The sequence below is a fragment of the Adiantum capillus-veneris genome, chromosome 21 (assembly GCF_014529385.1).
Source record: "Adiantum capillus-veneris isolate H3 chromosome 21, ASM1452938v2, whole genome shotgun sequence".
NCBI lineage: Eukaryota > Viridiplantae > Streptophyta > Polypodiopsida > Polypodiales > Pteridaceae > Adiantum > Adiantum capillus-veneris.
Genome location: NC_140951.1, coordinates 147872475 through 147894779, shown reverse-complemented (window position 1 = coordinate 147894779; position 22305 = coordinate 147872475). Strand labels below are relative to the sequence as shown.

Below are 22305 nucleotides of genomic sequence, written 5' to 3'. Positions count from 1 at the left end.
CCGGAAAAGATCCTTCCATTAGTTAAAAAAACTTGCCCATGGGGCTACAAACCACCTCTACTAGTAGAGAGGGCTACATGAAAAGCATGGGGAGACTCTCCTAGTGAGTAAACAAAATATGTACAATGAAAGCAAATCACAAAATAGGAGGAGGAAAGAGCCACACAGGTGGCCGGTAGTGCCATCTGGGCACACCCTGGACCATGGTGAAGAAGGGCCTTGGGCGCGAGAGTCGTAGGAAAGCCTCTCTATGCTCTCTCATGCGGTCGGAGCTTCCCTGAAGTGTTTCAAACTGACCCTATGAGTATAGATCAACTTCAACCAAAAGTCACGAACAATCTCCGTTGGTGGGACAGGGCGAGCCTCGAAGATGGGGAAGCAACGGGACCGCAAAATGAACCAGAGTGTCAGGCCATTGACGAGCTGCCAACACACCTCTCTCTCATTGCACCACTCATGGGGGGTAAGCTCTGTAGGAGGCTGAAGTGTAGGTCGACCCCCCCCTGGATCACTATCATCCTGTTGGTGGAAGATAGCTCAAACTAAAGCCCACGGCCCGTGAGGGTGGACCAGGCAGTAGCACCCCAAGTGTAATGTAGCGCTGTGGAAAGAGCTGGCATCAGCCGAAGAACCCGAAGCCAAACCTGTTGTGCCATGGGGCAGCCCCAGTCGAACAGTGTACTGAAAAAAAGGGATCCCAGGGTGGTCGGCTGAAGAGAAGGGGTCTCTCCAAAACCCCTCTCTAGGGTCCGACTGCACTCGTGGGAGAAGGCAACTCTCAAGATTTGCTGGTCAGGATCTGTGATACAGATCCTCCCACAGATGCCCACTACTCGTACCCTCTAAAAACAACACTTTGCAACCTGTGGAGCCTCTAATGAGACTCTTCGTAGTCGACCCTCGTGCTGGATCTCAAAGAACATGGGGGGTGCGGACTCCGAGTAAGCACAAACTGCAATGGGAACCTCTAGTCGCGTGAAGGCCCCCATCCATCTTGGAGCTGCTGCCTCTAGAGGGGTGAGCCACTCAGCTGGTAAAGCCTCTATAATGTCTTGGCACGGACTCCGAGCAAGCACGAGCTGCAATGAGAACCTCCAGTCGCGTGAAGGCCCCCATCCATCTTGGAGCTGCTGCCTCTAGAGGGGTGAGCCACTCAGCTGGTAAAGCCTCTATAATGGCTTGGCACATGCTCTGCACCCCGCACCCCTCTCATGCCTCATAGCTGGATGCTCTGTACCTCCTTTCGGAAACCTGAAAATTGAATCCAGTCGCCTAGAGTGCGGGCTGGGCCTTTTGCCATGGAACCCCCAAGAAACATGAGGCCTACTACCAACCAAGTGGCCTCTCTGAGTGCTAACCATGGGGTTCCAAACAAGGGGGTGTCTCAAGCGCTCCTCCGTGCAAGTTGGCTGGTGCTGCTCCAGGCCACTCCGCAGTTGGTCCCAAGAGCGAAGCAAGCTCGCAACAAATTGATCCTCCAGCCTCCTGCTCAGATCAACTCTGCGCTTCTCTATAAAGATCCGCCTGATGGAAGGGCTCCAAGGGCCTCTTACATGAGTCACTCGAGCTCGAAGCCGCTGAAGCAACAACTCCTTCCAGGGCTTCTCCCCTAGAAGCAGTCCTCTGACACCAAACTTCCCAAAAAGGGCTCTGCTCTATTGTGCTGGGTCTATGATCCCCAGCCCCCCTTGAGAACATGGTATAGTGATGACTTGCCAGGCTACTTTAGCCCAGGCTAACTGAGTGACGCGCCCTGACCAAAGAAAGTTCCTGATCAGCCTCTCTGGCTGGCTGATACAGGAGCTCGAGAAGATCCGGCAAGATGTGATGTACCACATAGTAGCCAACAACACCTGGTTGGCCACTACAACTGTGCTTGCCAAAGAGAGCCGTGCCAAACTTCAATGTAGCAACTTGCTCCTAATGGATAGGAGGAGGGGGAGCAGTCTACTGCTCAAGGGACAAGTCTAGGCCAACCTGACAACCCGAGTAGCGAATTGCAGTCCCTTGGGGAATCCATCTGAAACCCTTGCCTGGCGACTAATCAGTTGTAGGAGCATTGCCAACCCAGAAAGCAATTGGATGATCAGTGCGCCTGATGCACAACAAAACACCTCAAGAGCTTGCTCACACCTGTGCTGATTGGCCTCTTGGCCCTCCAAGTACAAGGCTAAGTCGTTGGCAAAATCAGCGTCAAGAAGCTCATTTGCCCTAATAGGGAGCTCAAGACCACGCAACAATGTAACAGGGAACGGGGGGAACACAGCCCAAACGTTCCGAAATGGCGTTCCGCACGAGTCCCGTTCTTGAAATGGAGATGGGAACGGAATGCCGTTCCGGAACGGGGTGTAACCGGAACGGTGTTCCGGAATGGGGGGAACGAGGCGGAACATGAGGCGGAACGGCGAAACGCGGGGCAGAACGGAAAAAAGTAGGCATTTGGGGGCAAAAAAATGGGCTTTTGGGGGCAGATTTGGGGCTGTTTGGGGATTATATTTGGTGCACTTTGAGGGCAGGTTAGGGGGCAGATTTTGGGGCAGATTTTGGGGTTGTTTAGGAGTTTATTTGGGACTAAGCTGAATGGAGGTAATTCAAGCCTTACTTTAGTGGACCGTTGCGGCCCCATTCCCGTTCCGCCCCTCCCTCCTCCTCCCCGTTCCTGTCCCGTTATGAACCCTCTTGTTCCCGTTTCCCGTTCCCGTTTCGAGTAACTATGCCACGCAAGCCAACCTGTTGAGAAGTCAAGAATCTGCTCATCGCCTTAGCATAGAACAGAAAGAGGAAAGGGGCAAGAGCGCAACCCTGTCTGACCGAACGTGTGAGCAAGAAGCGCTCCCCTCTTTCCCCTGCCAAGAGCACCTGACTGTGCACATACCTGTAGAGAGCTGACACACCTTTGATCCAAGAATCTATGAGACCCATCCTGTGTAGAGTGCCCTCCAGGAAGTCCCAGTCAACTCTGTCGTAGGCTCCTTGACATAACCTGTCTGGGTCCCTTGTATAATGCGCTCTAGTAGTGGCTGGATCCTGAACCTTAGTGCCTTCGCTAAAATTTTGTAGGATGAGTTGAGGATGGTAATGGGTCGCCTGTGTCGAATCTCATCCAAGGAGCCTCCGTCCTTGGAAATCAGGTAGATCAAGCCCTCACTCATGCTGTCAGTCATCTCACCTGTGTGCAAAACGTGCTAGAATGCGCTGAAAAGATCTGAACCAAGCAAGTCCCAGTACTCCAAGAAAAAGCTGGGAGTCAAACCATCCTCCCCTGGACAACTACCTCAGGGGAGTGCTTTGAGAGCCTCATGGAGCTCCTCTAGCCGGAGAGGAAGCTCAAGTCTTTGTCGCATTTCCTTTATAACAAGGCAAGGCATCTGTGCCTAGGGGCGGGGGGGCGTTGCACAAGGGGGCTGGGGAGCTTGGCAATGGCGAGGGGGTTGCGGCAGTAGCAGCGAGCTCGTCAGTGCCTCGTCTGTTCTCTTAGTTTCCCTATAAGGAACCTTTACTTGCACTCTTGGAACCTCCAAACGACGTAGGCTCCGGTCTGGGGAGCGTTTGGTTGTAAAAGGCCTCTATACCTCATGGGTGAGACTATTTTTGGTTATTTGCGAGGAGTGATTGGGGAGTCGTTGAATATCTTATGGCCCGGACCTCCTTGGTTATTTGCAGGAGGAGTATTTATCGATGCTGTATGTTTCTATGTTCTGAAACACACATCTGTAATCATCTGTGTTGCTTCGTAATGTGTCAACCATTGAATATTCCTAATGGGTAGGTAACTCTAGTTCATCGAGACACCCCTCTAAAGATCAGCGCGGTCTAGGTGTGATGGCTAGTTTTGCTACGCCAGAATATCAAGAGCTCTGATATGGAATGCGAAAACTCAATGGTTCTCGGAATGAGATTTTGATCTCAATTCAGTTGTTTTGCAGATATAATCGCGGATGATTGCTCTTGTTCAAGAAGGGGGGATGTCACAAGCTGTTGATGTGTCAAGCCATTGAAGACCCAGAGGGTTAGGATTTCCTGAGCCTAATCCTAGCCAACCTACAGATTCTGGCCGAGGGGTATAAACCCTAGCAGAAGCAGAAGAAGAAGTCGTCCTCACCAACCTACGGGTTCTTGCTAAGTGGCCTAAAAATACAAGGGGTTAGGATTTAATCCTAACCCAACCCAACTTACTGCACCTGGTCCAACGGGGCTTAAAATAAAGCGCGCGGGCGCGCGCGCGCACACACACACACACACACACACACACACACACACTTGCGTAAAAACTGACTATGAGGAAGGCTGTACGGAAATACGGGTTTCATGCTGACAGCTGATGACATGGTAGCGCTATATGGACAGCGCACTGGGCGCTTGCTTTGGGACCTGATGCTTTTAGAGGCAGTGCTTTTAATGTGACTGCTTTTTGTACAGGCCTAGGGCCTTTAAATATGTGTTGTCGGCTCTCTCTGTAGCATTCTACCCGTGGGAGATCAGAACAGAGCTAGAAAGCTGTACCTTGTTGAAGCAATATAAAGAAATACCGAAAGGGGCACGAGGGTTGGGGCCCAGTGCGGTCCGAGAGTGGAAGTCCACCACTCCATGTCTCATGTGGATTCTCTCTCTCTTAGTTCAATTGTTTCGAAGTGCTAAGAGTCTGTTCGAAGTGTATTCTTTCAGTTGGCATGTGGTGCCCGTTCTGTTACAGCACAATTTTTTGTGAGGTGCCTCATATGGCTCTAGAGAGACACGACCTATAGTTCATTGGTGCACTGCTCTTATGCCTCGAGAGGTTTGGGCATTATTGATGCGAAGATGTTGAGTGTCGCATTGCTTGCCAAGCTCATCGTCCCGCGGTTTGTTTCCAGGAACTGAGCCTTGGAAGCAATTTTTGTACCATGCTTCATCTCGTGCCACTCTTTGTTTCGTGTGTTGGGATAGTGATGGCTCTTGGCACACGAAGATTCGTTTCGTTTGTTCGGATGCCCCCTTGGATATGTCTCTTATGTCATCTCTTATGCGTTGCTTGTTGAGGATATGGTTGACTATACGTCCTGGGTTCACACTTTTCCCCCCTTGCCTGTCTTCACTTTCCAGTTTACTAGCCCATGTGGCTTCAAAGTTCATCTGTATCACCTGTAGATTTCTCAGCTTCATGCCCATGTGGATTGGTTGTATCATTTTTAACAGCTTCAGCCTCTGAGCTGCTCCTTGCATACAGCATTGTACTGCCTTGGGAACAAGCCTTCTTTTGGCATTCTCTGGAGTTTCAGTAATAGATACACATTCCTGTTTTCGTGGGAAAAGAAAGTTATGTGGAGGGGGACAATCAATTTCACTTGGGACTAATAGGTTGAGATTGGTTATCGTCTTATCTAGGAATGATCCATAAGACTTGTCTTTTGTATTCGAGCGAATCTAAAGGATCATAACTGGATGAAGAACATTTAAGGTGCGGATATCGAAAAGTGTCGAAAGACATACATGAGCGGCAAGGGTGATAGGAAATAGGTTCTTTAGAATTTTTTACAGTATTGGTCAGTCAATTCTAAATGAGCAAGTAGGTCTATCCAATCTCAGAAAAAAGAAAATTCTTGCAAAAGCATTAAATTTGGAGCATATGGAAGGTCAAACGTGGCTTGTGGTGGCATATAACTGCTCCGATTGCTGTTGATTGTGAGAGTCTCGAGAAGTTATGACAAGCCAGAGCATCCAACAGCAAGCATGAAGTGCCAGCAATCAAAGGTGCAGGACATGGGGAACCGAGAGCAGTAGTGAGAGGGCCTGTGTGGGGCGGACCGAGGGGATAGGATGGGCGAGGATATTGATGGGGCTGAAGCAAAGTAGGCAGTCGTGAGGATCAGTAGGTATATGTGCTGTGGCGAAAATTGAGGGCTTACCTCAAGACTCTACGGTTGCGCCTCAGGAGCCTGCCCATGAGGTTGTCCGTAGTCAAGTGCTGTTGTTGCGCATCGCAGCAATGGTTTATGGCTTGCTAGCTACTCACAGATTTAAATAGTTGTACGATAAAATATTTGAGTTCTAAGCCTTTTAATTGTTTTTGAAGCCATCAGGTATACCTTTTAATTATAAATCAGCAATTAGCCATTAGTTCTATGGAAATATGTACTTGGAGCAGGTTTCTGATATTTGTTGTATAAAAAATGGTTGTATCAGAACAAAGCCACTAAAGGCCGGCAAGGACTTGGTATTGCAGATCGCCCAAGGAAGATTGGAGGGGCACATTGGGAAGGTCAGAAGGTCATGCTTGACACAGTTGATGATGAGGGTGAAACCAAAGGGGTTCTAGATGTTTATGAAAAGGGTGCTAGGATTGCGGGCATGGTTTGTGAGATGGATGAAGGCAATCAAGATCTTGCTCGGAACGAGGAGGAAAGATCAACAAAGAGACGAAAACATGAAAACAAGCCTAGTTGGAATTTTTTTTGCCGACAACTGCTACGAGAGGTCTGTTTTTTGTGTTGGTTTGCTGTATCTTTTTCCTTTCTGAGTCATTTTCTGAGGTTAGTGAAGCTGGTGTAACTAAGTTGTAAACTAGCCTGTGTCTCTAAGAAGTTTCCTTTTGCAGGCTCCGGCTCAGACAATGAAGATCAAAGATCTGCACAGACAAATATGTCTTCTTCACTCCAGTAGAGGTACTGAGGATTGTGCGCAGCCCTCTATATTGTTGAAGGAGAAATTCAAAGAAAAGGTAAACCCCCCCGCCCCCACCCTTTACCACGCGGGCCCCTCCCTCCCTCCTCTCTACAGATGTTGCAACCATGCTTTCTTCTACATTATCTTATGCAGTTCACGTCTAGGTCCAGCAACTGAAATTTCTTCTGATTGTTGCAGCTTGCAAAAAGTTCTAAATTTGTCATCGAGGGAAAAAAGGTTTCTTTGATGACATCCATGTGATTGGTCGAGAAACTACATTACTTGACACGAAAGGTTCATGCAGCTGTAGCTAATAGATTCTATTTGAGAAATATTTATGGGTTTACTTTAACATTCTTCTGTCCTGTAATAATCAATGGCAATTTTGAGCAAAACTGATTTTACGTAATTGATTGAGAGAGAGAGAGAGAGAGAGAGAGAGAGAGAGAGAGAGAGAGAGAGAGAGAGAGAGAGAGAGAGAGAGAGAGAGAGAGAGATGAAATGTTATATTAACATCTTCAAGAGGCCAAAATGACCTATGAGACCAAAAAGTTACAATTGGTGAATCTGATACCATGTCTGAGTACGGAAATTACAAAGTTACAAAGAACTAACACTAAGACACAAACCCTTTTTTTTGGGGGGGGGGGGGGGGCGTTCAGATGAAATCTCTCATCGGTCGTTGTTGGATCTCATCGACCTCCTCCATGGTCAGTATTCTGGTTGGGCGTCTTGCATGTCGAGCTAGACTGCTTTGTATCTTTTGTTGCAGCCTTCGTTGGTAGTGGGAGACCCCCCTAGGTCGTGGACGTCTGGATCTGCCAAGCTCAGTGGCGTGGTCAAGCAGTGTACCTCTAGTATAAGTAGGTTCTGAGATCTGCTAGAGAGAGAGAGAGAGAGAGAGAGAGAGAGAGAGAGAGAGAGAGAGAGAGAGAGAGAGAGAAATGAAATGAAATGAAATGTTATATTAACGTCTTCAAAAGGCCAAAGTGACCTATGAGACCAGAAAGTTACAATACGGTGTATCTGATACAAAGTCAGATTAACAAAATAAATTAAACTAGGATAACAAAATATAAATACTGCGGGATCCTAAACACACACACACAGAGAGAGAGAGAGAGAGAGAGAGAGAGAGAGAGAGAGAGAGAGAGAGAGAGAGAGAGAGAGAGAGAGAGATGAAATGAAATGAAATGTTATATTAACGTCTTCAAAAGGCCAGAATGAGCTATGAGATCAAACTGATACAAAAGTGGTGAATCTGTTACAATGTCTGGGTACCTTAGTACTAAAGTACTAAGTGTGAAAAGTGTGAAAATAAATGTGAAAAAACTAAATACAAAGTATTAAATAAACTTCTTAGGAGCATTCTGGGTGTTTGGCTAGAATACTTCTAGTCCTTTGTTGTAGTCTCCTCCAGTGAAGTGTGCTTCTGCATCTCGGTTGTGGTCGTCTCGATTTCCTAAGCTCAATCGCCCTGTCAATGAGGGTGCCTTTGGTATGAATGTCTTTGTGCTGGCTGCTGGCCTCTTGCTTCTCCTTCCACTCCTGCTTCTCTCGATCCGAAGAAATCTGTGATCTGTCTCTGAGGCTGTAGTGCTCTTTGTCTTCTCATTAGATTATCCCTGTGCCGATGTAGTTCCAATAGGTACAAGCCTAAGCATCTTTGATCTTGGTATTGCATGACTCTATCTAGAGGTCCAAAGCCCTCTTTAAATAGGCAATGGAAACGCCCACGTATCTCATAGTATACGGTGCAATGGCATATGTAGTGTAATTCTGTCTCCGGCTTCATTCCGCATAACTTGCAAATTCTGCTCTCAGGTGGGATTCCCCTAAATCTGCCAAATTCAATTTCCAACTGGTGTGAGGATGTACGAATCTGACCAATAGCACATCTCAAACCATGAGACAGGTGGGTATCCATGTAGCTCGGGCGAATCACAAATCCATCTTCAGATAGCTGTAGGAAGTTTTCTTTGTAGTCGGCCATCTTTGTGCCCAATTCTTGTGTAGGGTCTATCCATGTCCTCTTAGTATCCAACTGTATAAGATCTTGACGGATGATTTTATTAATCTCCGTTCGTGTAATTGCCAGTGATGGAGCCTCAAGAGAGTATTGGAAGGGGGGTAATCTTTCCATACTGAACCCATGTCTCTGAAACCACGAGGACAGTTGCGCATACCAGCATGATGTATCCCCTTTCATTGCTAATTGTCGAGAGGATTCGAGGGCCAGTCTAGTATATCGGCAATTATTTGTATCCCACAAACCATGTATAAAGGACACTGATCTGGTAAGAGCTTCAATTTCTATCGAAGGGGCAGCTAGTTCCACTCGGGTAATCGCGTGTGGTACGGAGGCCTTGGCTCTAATCATTCGGGAAATCATAGATACCAAAGGTCTCTCCATTGACTTCCAATTATCCTGATCCACAGATGGTCCCCAAATCTGGACCCCATAAAGCATAGCCGAAGCCACCACAGTATCAAAGAGCCAAAGTTTTGTTCGTGGTTCCTGAAATTGCACTTGTGAACACATCCTCTCCAACCCTCCCAAGGCCGCAGAGGCTCTGGACAATCTAGCATCCGTTGCTTTCTTAAGAGTAAACTTCGGTCCTGCAAATACCACACCAAGGTATGTGTATGCATCTGTGTACTCTACTGTATCCTGGCCATATGCAAATGGAGGTGCCGATCTCCTAACCCACTACGGTGTGGTGTTAAACACCATAACTTTGGTTTTACCCAAGTTTATCGACAGTCAACTGTCCTCCACGAATTTATGTACTGCATCTAGCTGCCTCTGCATTCCATCTGGTGATTCTGCTATCAATACAATATCATCTACATACAACAACAAAGGGATCCATGACCTTGCAAGTTGAGCACCTCTGTCACCCTCTCTATCAATGTAATCTGATACCTCATCTATGTACATACCAAATAAAGTAGGGGACAGTGGGCATCCCTGCTTTACTCCCAACGGTGAAATGAACATTGTCGGAATCCCCTTCTGGACTACGTACATAACCAGTTACTGACCCGTATAAGGCCATGATGCCCCAAATAATCTCTTTGGGGACCCCTAACTCTTGCATCCTGCGCATGAATCTGGCCCCTGGTACTGTATCAAAAGCTTTCCGAAAATCCACAAAGCAACAATACATCCTTCTCCCGCTTGCTCTTCCTTCCTCAATAATGGCTCTGAGCGTAAGAATATGATCTAAAGTGGAATAACCCCTCCTGAATCGAGCTTGTCTTGTTGCCCTTATGCCCTCATTTTCTGCCCATCTACTCAATTTTTGTTCAAGAATGGATGCGTACAGTCGGGTCAATGTGTGACCTACCATAATGGTACGGTAGTTCCCGGGTATCATAGGATCCCTTGCATGAAAATAGGTACGATAGTAGATAATTTCCAAGATTCAGGTAATCCTTCACACATGACCCGATTAAACAGACGAGCAAGGACTTCTGAAAGTAGATCCCTGGCATGGATCAGATGTTCTGCTACTAAACCATCATGATCAGATGTTCTGCTACTAAACCATCATGATCATATGCTCTTCTTGTCTTCATCTTATCAACGGAGCTACTGCAATCCGAAGTGAGTTGGTGCACAACAGGCTCTCGATAGTATGTGCCGCCTGTGACCACCCATTTGAGACTCAATGTCACTGTCTGTGGGATTGCCCTATGACACAGCAAGTCGGACTTCGGATGCTTCGACTGATTCCTGCACTCTCCACAGCCAACCAGTACACTTATGGTGTTGAACTTTGTCCACACTCACAGGCCCAGCACTTCGTTTTCGGATGGCTTCAGTCAGCAGGATGATTGTGATCACTGATACAGGAGGGCCGGCCTACACAAAGGTAGTCCCTCAGAAGTGGAGCAGAGATAGAGAGTGGTGCTAGGAGCTCATCAGCCACCTAACACTCTGGTTCATCTAGCGAGACCACTGATTCCGCATCTTCGAGGGTCAATTAGTCCCACCGACGGAGACTCTCCGTGACATTTGGTTGCAGCTGATCCACACACTCAGGCCTTCGTACATATTTATTATTTCATTGGGAAAGTCTCCCCGCATGCCGATGTCTCTCGCAGGGGCAGATTGTAGCCCATTGGGCAGTTTTATTCTTTAATGGAAGGATCTTTTTCTGGGGAAAAAAAATCTATGCACGTTAAGCTCACTTCAAGTTCGAATCTTGAGTACCACACACTACTAGAGTGCTCAGCTTTTGCTCACATCCAAACTTGCTTCCCCCACATTTTCAACCATACTTTTCTCTCCCAGCTAGTTTAAGCTTTCCATTGCGATTCTCATAGAACGATCCTCGAGCATGAGAATCACTTATTGGCCCTAGACTGCAACAAGCCAATGGAACATGCTGACTTGCCTCAACTGTCTGCTGTCCTACAAATGCTCCCAAAAAAACTACCAAAAACTCGATCATGAGATCATCCTCCTGCCGATGAATTGCTGCAACAAGATGAGCCTCCCTCCACGCTGTCAGTATGTGGTGACCCAGCCAAGCTGTGTACTTGAAGAAGGGGGTCCCCGGGTGCATAGTCGATGGGAATCTTTTCGATCGACCCAACGGTCTGTCTGGCATCGAAGAGAGTGGGAGCTAAGGTGAATGGTTGTGATAGTGGTCAATACCGATAATGGGATAGGCTCAAGCATGTAAGGGTGAGTCCTCTTTCGGCAAATACATGTTGGGGGCAATACATGTTGTAATGAAGTGTGACCCATGGGATTCTTTCTAAGATGTAATACATTGGAGTTGTGGAAAAGCTTAATTCACTCGGGAGTCTATTGAAGCATCATGTAGCAAGTTTAATTCATCCCATCTCCCAAACCACTTCTTCGATGTTGTTCTTCATGTGTTCATTACAAGTGAAATTATGCATGTATTTGACACTTATTTATTAGTGACCTTGGAGGAAAGAACATGGTTTTGTTGTTGGACAGGTGTTGTAATGAAGTGTGACCCATAGGATTCCTTCTAAGGTGTAATACATTGGAGTTGTAGAAAAGCTTCAGTCACTGGGGTGTCTATTGAAGCATCATGAAGCAAGTGTAACGCATCCCATCTCCCAAACCACTTTGATGTTGTTTTTCATGTGTTCATTACAAATGAAATTATGCATGTATTTGACTCTTATTTAATAGTGACCTTGGAGGATATTAGGCACATGTTTGACACTCATTGGATACTTAGAGATTGTCACAAAAGATGTGCAAAGTTTCCATACCACGTCTACACGACCAAGGAATGCTAATTATGTCCTCGCAAAACACACATTTGTCATTTTTGGGGGCATGCATCACAACAAAGCATCAAAATTAAGTAATCCAATGATAAAATATGCCAATCAGATTATAAGAAAAGAGAATTCCATTGATAAACATGCCCATGCCAAGGCGGGTCCGAAAATTAATAGATTTTCCTTTTATTTAACCGCATTATGCCACACAAGAGGCGTGCTTAGAACAGGAGGGCTTGGACCGGCAGTCTGAACCCAACCTAAGTAGGTGTCACAAAAGTTTTTTGAGGTGCTTACATTAAAGGGAATCTAGGGAGATCCTCCTAGGTCTTTGAGAAGAAAGTTGGAGGAGATGGCATGTGGAGCAAGGAGAGACAACTAGATAGATAGAGATCCATGGCTTTGTGATGAAATGGGAAAGGAAAAGAAGGGCCCAACTATCGTGCGACGTAGGTCATGAAGGGATTGCAAGGAACATGGTGGGTCGGATGAGATGGGTGAGGGACCCATCTGGTACGCAGGGACGATTAGGAAAGAAACATATTTTTTTAATTTGCATGGCTGGGATAATAGGCACGCGACCTCTCACTGTGGGTTGGTTTAGCTCAAACCCCTTTGTCCCAACCTCGTTATCGCTAAATTTCAAAAAAGTTTGCGGAGCCGTGGATTGTTTGCAAACAAAATGTGGGAAGTAGAATATGGGAAGATTCGCGCTAATAGAAATATGAAGCGGAGCAAGTAGATAGGTATGTGCCAACAGTTTTGAAACCATTAGTTTTAGTGAGAATCTGACGAGATTCGCTTTGATGGGATAGTAGACAAGGGAGAGGAGGAAAATGGAAGTCCTCTATCCACGTGTGTTTCTCTCTATACAAGAATGGTGGGTCTAATCTTTTGTAAGGGCTTATTAGTGGGGATACCTTGGGGTTTAAAGAGGAAAAGACCTTGAGGGAGGCAAAAGTAAAATGCAATTAAGTAATTTAACTATTACTTTTGAGAAGTATGAGATTAAAAGGTAGATTCTTCTCGTGTATAAGAAAGAAAGGAAAGGACGAGCCATAGTCATGCAAGGTGGGGAGATTGGTTGAAGCAAACATGCGCCAACTAGCAGGAGGAGGGTGGTGTGACTAGCACAGGCAACTAAGAGCAAGTGTCATCCTTGCAACTACAAGCCACGCTGACACGGGCATATAGGGGGGCCCGAGGGGAGGGAGGGATAAACATATTGACTTATATATTTGCACGAAGTTCTTTTCTTTTATCGGCAATCTAATGAGCTTCTTTCTTTCTTGCAGAACTCACAAATTGTGAGTGATGATTATATTAAAAACAAAAAATCGACAAGGCAAGCCATGCTTACAATGAGCCATAGCATTAACAACACTGCAACACCATCCCAAAACTATCCAAAACAGGGGATGCCAACTTGATGACTTAAACTAGCTAATACATGAATCATATCGATTGGGCGGAACCCTTGTCCCCATCACTTGAAGAATCCTCGCAGGGTGCCACCATATCATCACCTCTGCCCAGGCCGACCACATGCCCTTAAAGAATCTTCGACTACCGTCTTGCAAACTTTCTGTAGAACCAAATGCAAACTACAAAGACCCACTGAAGAGACAACAGACCCAACCAAAGCTCAATCTACCCAAAATGCAGCACACCCAAACTCGAATCTGACACACTCCCCATTGAAGCATCACCAAAACAATCAAAGGAAGGGGTTCCCACCACAGGTTCCCTATTGCCACCAAGCCAACATGTGCCCCCGACCACTGCATTGCCAAGCTCAGAAACCCGAAGATCCATTTGGACATAGCAAGCAAGATTGAATCCCCTTCTGCTAGGAGAGGGGGCCGCCACCTAGTTCCTCAGAGAAAAAAATGTCGGGAGCCGAAACTCCACCACGGCCAAGCAAGAAATGGTGGGAGCCCCCCTCCAGAGGCAGCCTCCAGCTTGTCCGCAAAGCATATGTGTGTTGTGAGAGAGCCGATCCCCCACTCTTAAAATCGCCCCCAAGCTCACCTGAATTCCCATCCCCTGGAGGACCCCTGCACGAAGCCCTCTCAACTCATGCAAAGAAACCTGTAATGGAAATGGCCTATGAACTTTGAGGATAGCATAATTAAGAGAATTCGAGTGAACATTTTTTTGAGACTACTTTGAGAACATAGAGGGTGAACTTAATTAGCGGTAGCAACATAACCATAATACTGAATTAACTTGGCACGAACAATACTTTTGCAATTAGAGAGAGAGTTTCGAGAACTTGACAACAATTGAGGACCAGATTTATGTGGAGCTGGTTCCCCCTCCAATAGGCTTTTGTATTATAGATTCCCCCATCGAGAGAGACTTGATACAATACAATCTTTGTGTTCCTTGTGACCTAGGTGATGCAATGAAGATGGAAAGCTTCATGCATCATGAGCATAACATAATCTTTGAAAAAGCATTAACCATCCCCGGCCTCAGTCCCAAGGCCTCAAACACCTTCAAAGGTGGAGAGCTAGCGGGGAATGAGGATAGGAAAGAGGAAGAAGAAACATTCGTAGGAGAAAGAAATAGTTCCTCACTTATCATCACTCTTCTTGCTTAGCATACATAATAGCATAGTAATGAAGATGGACAAGATGGCAAGCTTAAGCATTTGAGCATGGCTCTTGGTTGGATTTGCATTCCATAGCCAAGAGTGTTAGTGTAGGCTCTCAACTTCTCAACAAGCTTGGAGAAGGAGATGGAGCTCTTGCACTTTGCACTTCACACAATGAGAGAGAGAGAGAGAGAGAGAGAGAGAGAGAGAGAGAGAGAGAGAGAGAGAGAGAGAGAGAGTGGGGGGGAGGGGGGCAGAGTATACCCTGCAAGCAAGCCAACTTCCTTGGTCGACCCCCTCTTCTAGCTCATGATGGAAGCTCATTGGACCCCCTAAAGCCTGGCCAATCACATGCAGAGTGCATATCAAGCATGCATGCTAGCCTTGGGACAAGTGCCCCCCTTTTCCCTTTGAGACAGAGGACGATAAATGCATACACAATTAATTAATTCTTTAGTAGATCGAGAATCGTAGGATTGGCTATCTCACTTTGGCCATCCGTTTGTGGGTAGATTTTCAAAGAGACCTTGCCAAAAATTACTGGTCATTCTAGGATCTCTATCTAACACAATGGATGTTGGCAATCCATGGTGTTTGAAAATCTGAGATATGAAGAGAGTTGCCATTTGGTGTGCCTTAATAGTCTTTTTGACAGGAATAAAGTGTGTTTGCTTGCTAAACCTGTCGACTATTGTCCAGATTCTCGTATTCCCATGGATAAACTTGGGTAATCCAAAGATAAAATCCATGGATATACTCTCCCATGGTGAATTATGGATTGGAAATGGCAGGAGTAATCCAGGTTGCTTCCCTCTATCATACTTGGTCTTTTAGCATACCACACATTTTGAAGCATACTCTTGTATGCCCACTTTCATGGTAGGCCAATAGAAGTATGTCTCTACTCCTCGAAAAGTAGGTTGGATACCTCTATGCCCCGCATATGGAGGAGCGTGGGATTCATACATAACTTTCTCACAAAGAGAGTGGGTAACACATAGCCTATTGCCATGGAGAAGATAACCATCCTGCAAGGTGAATGGTTCCTCTTTCTTTCCTAAGGCAAGGGCTAACATTATATCTTTAAAGTCAGGGTCAGTAGCATAGTCATCTAACACAAAAGATAGATCATTGTGAGTTACTATAGACACCACATTGACTTTCAATCATCGTGAAAGTGCATAGCCACTTGATTATGCTTACCAGCAACGTGAGCAATATGAAAATAAAATTACAAAAGAAAATTTGCCCACCTCATTTGTTTGTCGGAAAGCTTGGTTTGTGTCATGAAGTACTTGAGACTTTGGTGGTCCGTTCGCAAAATGAATGGAGTCCCCAATAAATAGTGCTTCCATGTGTTTAGGGCATGTAGGACAGCCAAAAGCTCATTTTTGTATATGCCCAAGTCTAGTTCATTGGCATTGAGCCTTCACCTCTCATATGCTATGGCTTGCCCTTCTTGAAGCAAGAATGCTCCAGGGCAATCACCACAAGCATCACATTGGACCTCAAATGGCTTTGAGAGATCCGAAAGCATAAGGATTGGTTTGGGAGGTAAGCTTCTCTTTGAGTTTGTCAAAAGCATTTTGCTTCTTAGCAATCCATAAGTACTTAACGTTCTTCTTTGTTGAGTCATGCAATGGTCTTGCTATTTGAGAGAATTTTGCTATGAAGCGTCCATAGTATGCACACATACCAATAAAGCTTCTTAGCTCATGTAGATTCCTTGGATTAGGCCATGCTTTTATTACCTCCAACTTTGATGGATCCATACAGATACCATCTTAAGAGATAATATGACCTAAGTATTGAATCTCTTGAAGGAAAAATTCGATCTTCTTTTGATTGATAAAAAGCTTGTTCTCTCTCAAATCTTGAAATATTACCTAGAGGTGTTGCTCGTGCTCCTTCAAAGACTTGGAGTAGAGGATGATATCATCAAAGAACACTCTAGTGAATTTGCGGTAGGGTCTAAAGATTTTCTCCATTAAACGATTGAACGTGGTTGGTGCATTAATCAAGCCAAAAGGCATGACTAGATACTCATAAAGACCAAATGTTGTACGAAACGCTGTCTTTAGGATATATTCATTCACTATCCTTATTTGATGGTAGCCACTTTCTACTAAAGTAGGTCGAACCTTGTAGCTTATCAAACATATCTTCTACCCACGGTACGGGAAATATGTTTTTGATAGTGATATGGTTTAGCGCTCGATAGTCCATACACATGTGGTATGTACCATCTTTCTTTTGCACTAAAAGGACTGGAGAATAAAAGGGAGAGGAGCTAGGCCTCACCATCCCTTTGTCTACCAATTCTTGTACTTACCTCATGATCTCCTCTTGTTGAGCTTGGGAAACTCAATAGGAGGCTTGTTAGGCGGTGAGCTTCCTGATAGAAGCTCAATTCGATAAACAACATCTCCTCGTTTTGGAGGTAAGTCCATAGGGATAGCATCGATCAACACATCTTGGAATCTTAGACAAGTCTAACTCTTCTTGATTCCTATCATTTATATCTAATGAAACATTAGGACCTTTTAGGGACTCTTTGACAAAAATCATGTACGTAAAAACCGAGCTTTTTATTGATTTATCAAAAGCAGGAGAATTTACAAGTGGTATAGTACGGTTGGACTCACTAGCATCTATATACATGCTCTTTCCCTATAGGTGAAGTAAATTCTCCTTTCAAGGAACTTCATGTTGGTAGCCATGCGGTTAAACCATGGTGCCCCTAGGATAACATCCTCATGTTGGAGTGGAGATATGAAAAAGTCTTCTTTGTCGACGTAGCCTCAACTTCCCAATCAAGGGAGTAATGGAGGCTTGCTATCCCCCCTTGAAAGCTCCATTGACAATTACAATATCTCCCCTCTCGAAAGCTTGAATGCCAACTTAGTGGCCAACTCCGTTGATATGAAGTTGTGAGTAGAGTAGAGCCAGGGTCAAACAAGATGAAGGCATCATGCTCCCTTATCTTTCCCCAAGCATAGGAGAGAGGTGATCCTTTGCAATGAGCATCCTCTTTTGGAGCTTTGATCGTGGAAGCTCTAAGGCTCTCATTGAAGCGGACATTTCTCTTGGGGCAAGAACGATAGCCATGTCCTTGCTCCCCACATTTTAAACATTTGTGGTCCTTACGAAAAGCTTCAAGCTCTTCAGGAGAGAGTTTATTTTTACCTTTGTAAACTCCCTTCTCCTTGTACCAGTTGTTGTTGTTGTTGGAATTGCCTTGGGAAGAATTTTGGGCATTGTTTTTTCCCTTTGCATTACCTTTGTCTTTTCTTTCCATGGGCTTAGTATTCCTTTTAGCCCCTTGTTGGAAATTGATGCGCGAAGCAACCATAGTGTGGTGGATTACTTCGGTAATAGAACCAGGACTTTGGGAGTTAACATACTCGGCTATCTCTTCACGTAATATTGCACAACATTGTTGCTTTTGCTCGGCAAAGTTTATCTTTTGAAGATAGTAGCCTTGAGATATAAATCCCAAAACTTTTTCACATATTTATGGATAGACTCATGGGAGAGAAGCTTCACACTCCGCCATTCGGTAAGCACTTTGTCCTTTGCATCACTTGCAAGGAATTTCTTCATGATGGAAACTCGTTGAGTTGTCCATGTCTTTGGGGCCGTCGTTGCCACGAAGACTAGCCCACCATTGACGAGCCGATTTCTAGAAGTACATAGCTACATGGTGTAGCTTGGAGGACTCCGTGAAGCCCTCGTCTCCAAAGGCCGCATCAAACTGCTAGATGAAGGCCAATACTTTGTTGGTGGCACCAAAGGTGCCATCATATGTGAGAAAAGAGATACTCTTTCCTCCCTCTTTGAACTTCTTGAGCTTTTGGGACCTCCGCCATGCAAAGTAAGATTTTCGATGTCCTCTCCTCTTGTATTGATAGCCGTTTTTTTGCTCTCCATAGTTGCCATAGTGAGCTACCTCACCCTACCAGAATCACCCAAACATTGTGGCTATCTTCATCCTTTTACTGTACATAGGCGTGTGTGAGTTAGGAAACTTTTTCTATAAACCCTCAACTGGCTAGTAATTGGGTTAGTTGAATAAATAAAAATAAAAATAAAAAAGATAAAAGTATATTATGGCCCTTTTGTGTATAAGTATTTCATTGTATATAGGGCCTAAATATAGGGATTTTTTATTATAATTATTTTTGGTATTTATTTAAATATTATGCCTAGGTGTGTTATTTATCTAAGTATGTTATGTATATTTACTCACCATTACCATGATCTTTCTTACCATGTATTCTATAAAAAATCATTTCATGCAAACTTCTCTTATTTTTGGTGTGAATCCACTCCAAGAAAAAACCTCAAAAATACCTTTCACCATCAGTCATTGTCTTTCACTTAATTCCTATTTCCTAAAGGTTTTTTTTTTTCCTCTTGTAAATAAATATACATCAATAAAAACAAATGAGGACTCTCCTCATTTGATTCCCTATATTTTTATATATTTATTTTTTATATATATAGCTCACACTATTTTAGATCTCATGAATTGTTTATATATACTAGCATGTTTTTTCCATCATATCCATTACTATATTTATGCATAATCCACAACCGTGCATATTTTCAAACTCCTAAGAATCTATTAGGTCATGCTGTCGTGCAAGGAGGGGCTTACCTTTGGAGCCTTATGCAAATTCAACAAAAGGGGGGCCACTGAAGACTTTTTTGTGAAGAAAAACAGGATTTTTTGTGTGATTTTTATATCCATCTCCACTCTGAATTTGAAGTGGTAATTAGAAGACAAAATATGGACCAAGAGCTGGATAATTACCTAAATTTTTTTGATAATTTTTGGAGCTACCACGAGTGAAATATGATTTTTTTGGTGGACTCCAGTCTGCCCATTTTTCTCACAAGTGACCCATAGTCTTCTCTAACCTCCTTTCCTACTTCCACACACACTCACACTCATTTCTCTCTATTTCTCAATCAAACTTGCAACTTCGATGGTTTTCTCTCACCCTCTTCACCATTAGCCTTCTCTCTCACACTTTCTTTTGAACCTCCTATATTACAATTTTACTCTACCCTTTCAAGAATGCATAAAAAATCAGTAACCTAACCATACTTGATCTTTGCAAAATGGGGATTTTTTAATCAAAAAAACCCTCATTCTCTTTGTGGTGACTTGATTATGGCGGCGGCGTGAAAAGAAGAAGAAGGAGAACGGCCGTCAGTTTCGACAATCTACGCAAGGGTGAGTCCAAGATTCCTCAAGGATTCACCATTTCAAGGGTACACCCATCTCATTCACCCCTCTTTTCTCATCCTTCAAGTCATCCTACCCATTGTAACTATATTACTAACTTTTTTTAGTGATTACTGACATTATCTGCTAACCCTTCTTGTAAATTGCACCCACTCTACTTTACCTTGGAGTAGGCAACCTCACATAAAAATCACTCACCTCTCTAGAATCTTCTCTATTTCACCTCAATAATTCTCTCCTCTTGAGCCCACACCCATGTGACTCAAGAGACAAGAGAGCCCCACTCTCATAAGAACATACATAAAATTTTCATAAACATGGTTTTCTATGTAAATGTTGATCATGAGATAATCCTAATAAGGGCTCCCCTCACCTATAAATAGAGCCCTTTTCCCTTTGTAAAGAGCATGATCTCTACACTATTGTTCACTACTATGAGTGTACCATTCACTATCTTAGTTGTAGGGAGAGAGAGTGAGCTCTCTATACACCATTACTTATGGTGTATAGGAAAGCTTCTTGAAGCTAGTTGTAGTATTGCAAGTGTGAGATCCCCAATCCACCAATACCAAGATTGGGATGGGGTCCTTGACAAGTCTCTAAGCCTAATAAAAATCAGAATCTATAAACAAGAAAAATCCAAGGAATAGACCTTTACCATTGACAATGACTTGGGTCTATAGTCTTAGAAGACTTAGCTTGTCTCGCAACGAAAACGGCAACTCATTCGGTCCTATAACTTCCACAAATTGGGCTAAGGTGTCCTCACCAACACTTTTTTTCCCCTAACAGATGTGAGGGCACAGCCTGGTGGACTCCTCTTCCAACTGGAGAAGTATTCTAAATTTTTTTACTGTGCGAGAGTGGATAGTTACCTAACTAATCAGGTCCACCCATCCAGGATTGACAACCTTTATCAATCCCCACTTACCACCCCATACTCACAGATGATTCTTTTGTTTCCTAATTACTATCACATTTCTTTTAACTTTTCGTCACAATGATTCCTTCAATCAAGTATTAAAGACAGCATTGAAAAGCATTATTTTAGCAAACAGACATCTTTAAACTTATGATAGGGTACTGTCAATCAAAACATATTGATCATAATAACCATGACCAGTACTCTTCTTGTCTCAATACTACCTAAGGGTGAAAAATGACACCCATTCCTTGTTCACAATCTGGGGTGGATAAAGCCCCACCCAAGGTTTGGGTGCCCATACACCAAACCAGTTGCCCATACAACCGGGCGGCTCCCTTAAGATAAAAATAGTATCCTAACTTATCTAGAAACATCAAGACATGACACGGAGTAGAAGCTCATCGTTCATGGGGATAACCGACTTATCCGTGGCTGAAAGCCATCATTATTCATCAAAATATACTTTTTTATCGCAAATCTATTTATTCTAATTAATTTTTAGCTAAAAATAGAGCTTTTTGTCAATTATAATTTTCTAGCTGATTGATTAACTATGGTATAATTATCACAAGTAGATAATGATATTTCTCACCTCTGGTAGTTATCTTTTAATTTTCAAACTTAATTATTTAATTTTTTCTTTTCTTTTTCAGCTAGAATTAGTCTTATTTGACTAAGATAAATATTTATATTGATTTTTTAACCTTAAGATAATTATCATGGATTTTTATCATGTAAAAAACCTATGATAAATAGCACCTAATTATCTAACATGATTTACTAAATTTTCTCTTTACTTTTTAACTATAAATAATCTTATTTGACTTAGATACATATCTATATTAATTTTCTACCTTAAGATAATTATCATGGCTTGTTTATCATGTAAACTAAGTCTGATAAATAACATTTAATTATCTAACATGGTTTACTAATTTTTCCCTTTAATTTTTGGTTAAAAATAGCTAATTTTAGCTTAATTAAATACTTAGATTAATTATTTATTAACAAGTAAATTACCTCGTATTCCTAAAAATGTTTCCTAATTGTGATAATTAACTTTAGAATTTTTGCCTTAATTAAATAGGTTTTGTATCAGTTTTTTGATTAAAAATAGCTAATTTTTGCCTAATTAATTATAGACACTAATCTAAAAATTATAATGTAAATTTTCTAGCTTCTTAATAGTCTAATACAACTATGATAATTTTCTTATAATAACCTAAGTTTTATTAGTATAATAACCTAAGTTTTATTAGTATAATAACCTAAGTTTTATAAGTTTTATTAGTATAATTACCCTTAATTTAAGATTAAAAAGATTAATTTCAATCCTAATATGGCTTATTAATTAATTAATTAGATTAATTTCCCTAATCTTAATCTAAGTAATCAACAAAATTTAAAATTTAAGAGAGTAATTTATATTGGAATTAAGTTTAATCTTAGGTAAATTAGTATAGTTTTACTAATTAGAAAGGGATTAGGCTAATTACCGTGGATAATCAACTAGAGGTTTGCTCTCTAGCGATTTATGGGTAGATTTTTCTCCCTATGTGAGAGAGAAATGGTCAAGACTCTGAATCTGAGTGAAATTATGAAGCAAGGGGG

General features: G+C 43.2%; 1 protein-coding gene across 1 annotated transcript in view; it reads left to right on the top strand.

The window, feature by feature from the left end:
* The window catches only part of LOC147431929 (D111/G-patch domain-containing protein), a 97474-nt gene extending 90423 nt beyond the window's left edge, over nucleotides 1–7051 (top strand). Inside the window, exons 9-11 of the mRNA XM_086494378.1 lie at nucleotides 6163–6453; nucleotides 6575–6697; nucleotides 6841–7051. Of these exons, the coding sequence (XP_086350504.1) occupies nucleotides 6163–6453; nucleotides 6575–6697; nucleotides 6841–6903 (477 nt within the window). The 3' untranslated portion in view covers nucleotides 6904–7051. The remainder of the gene's footprint in view (nucleotides 1–6162; nucleotides 6454–6574; nucleotides 6698–6840) is intronic.
* The last annotated feature ends 15254 nt before the right edge of the window (nucleotides 7052–22305 follow it).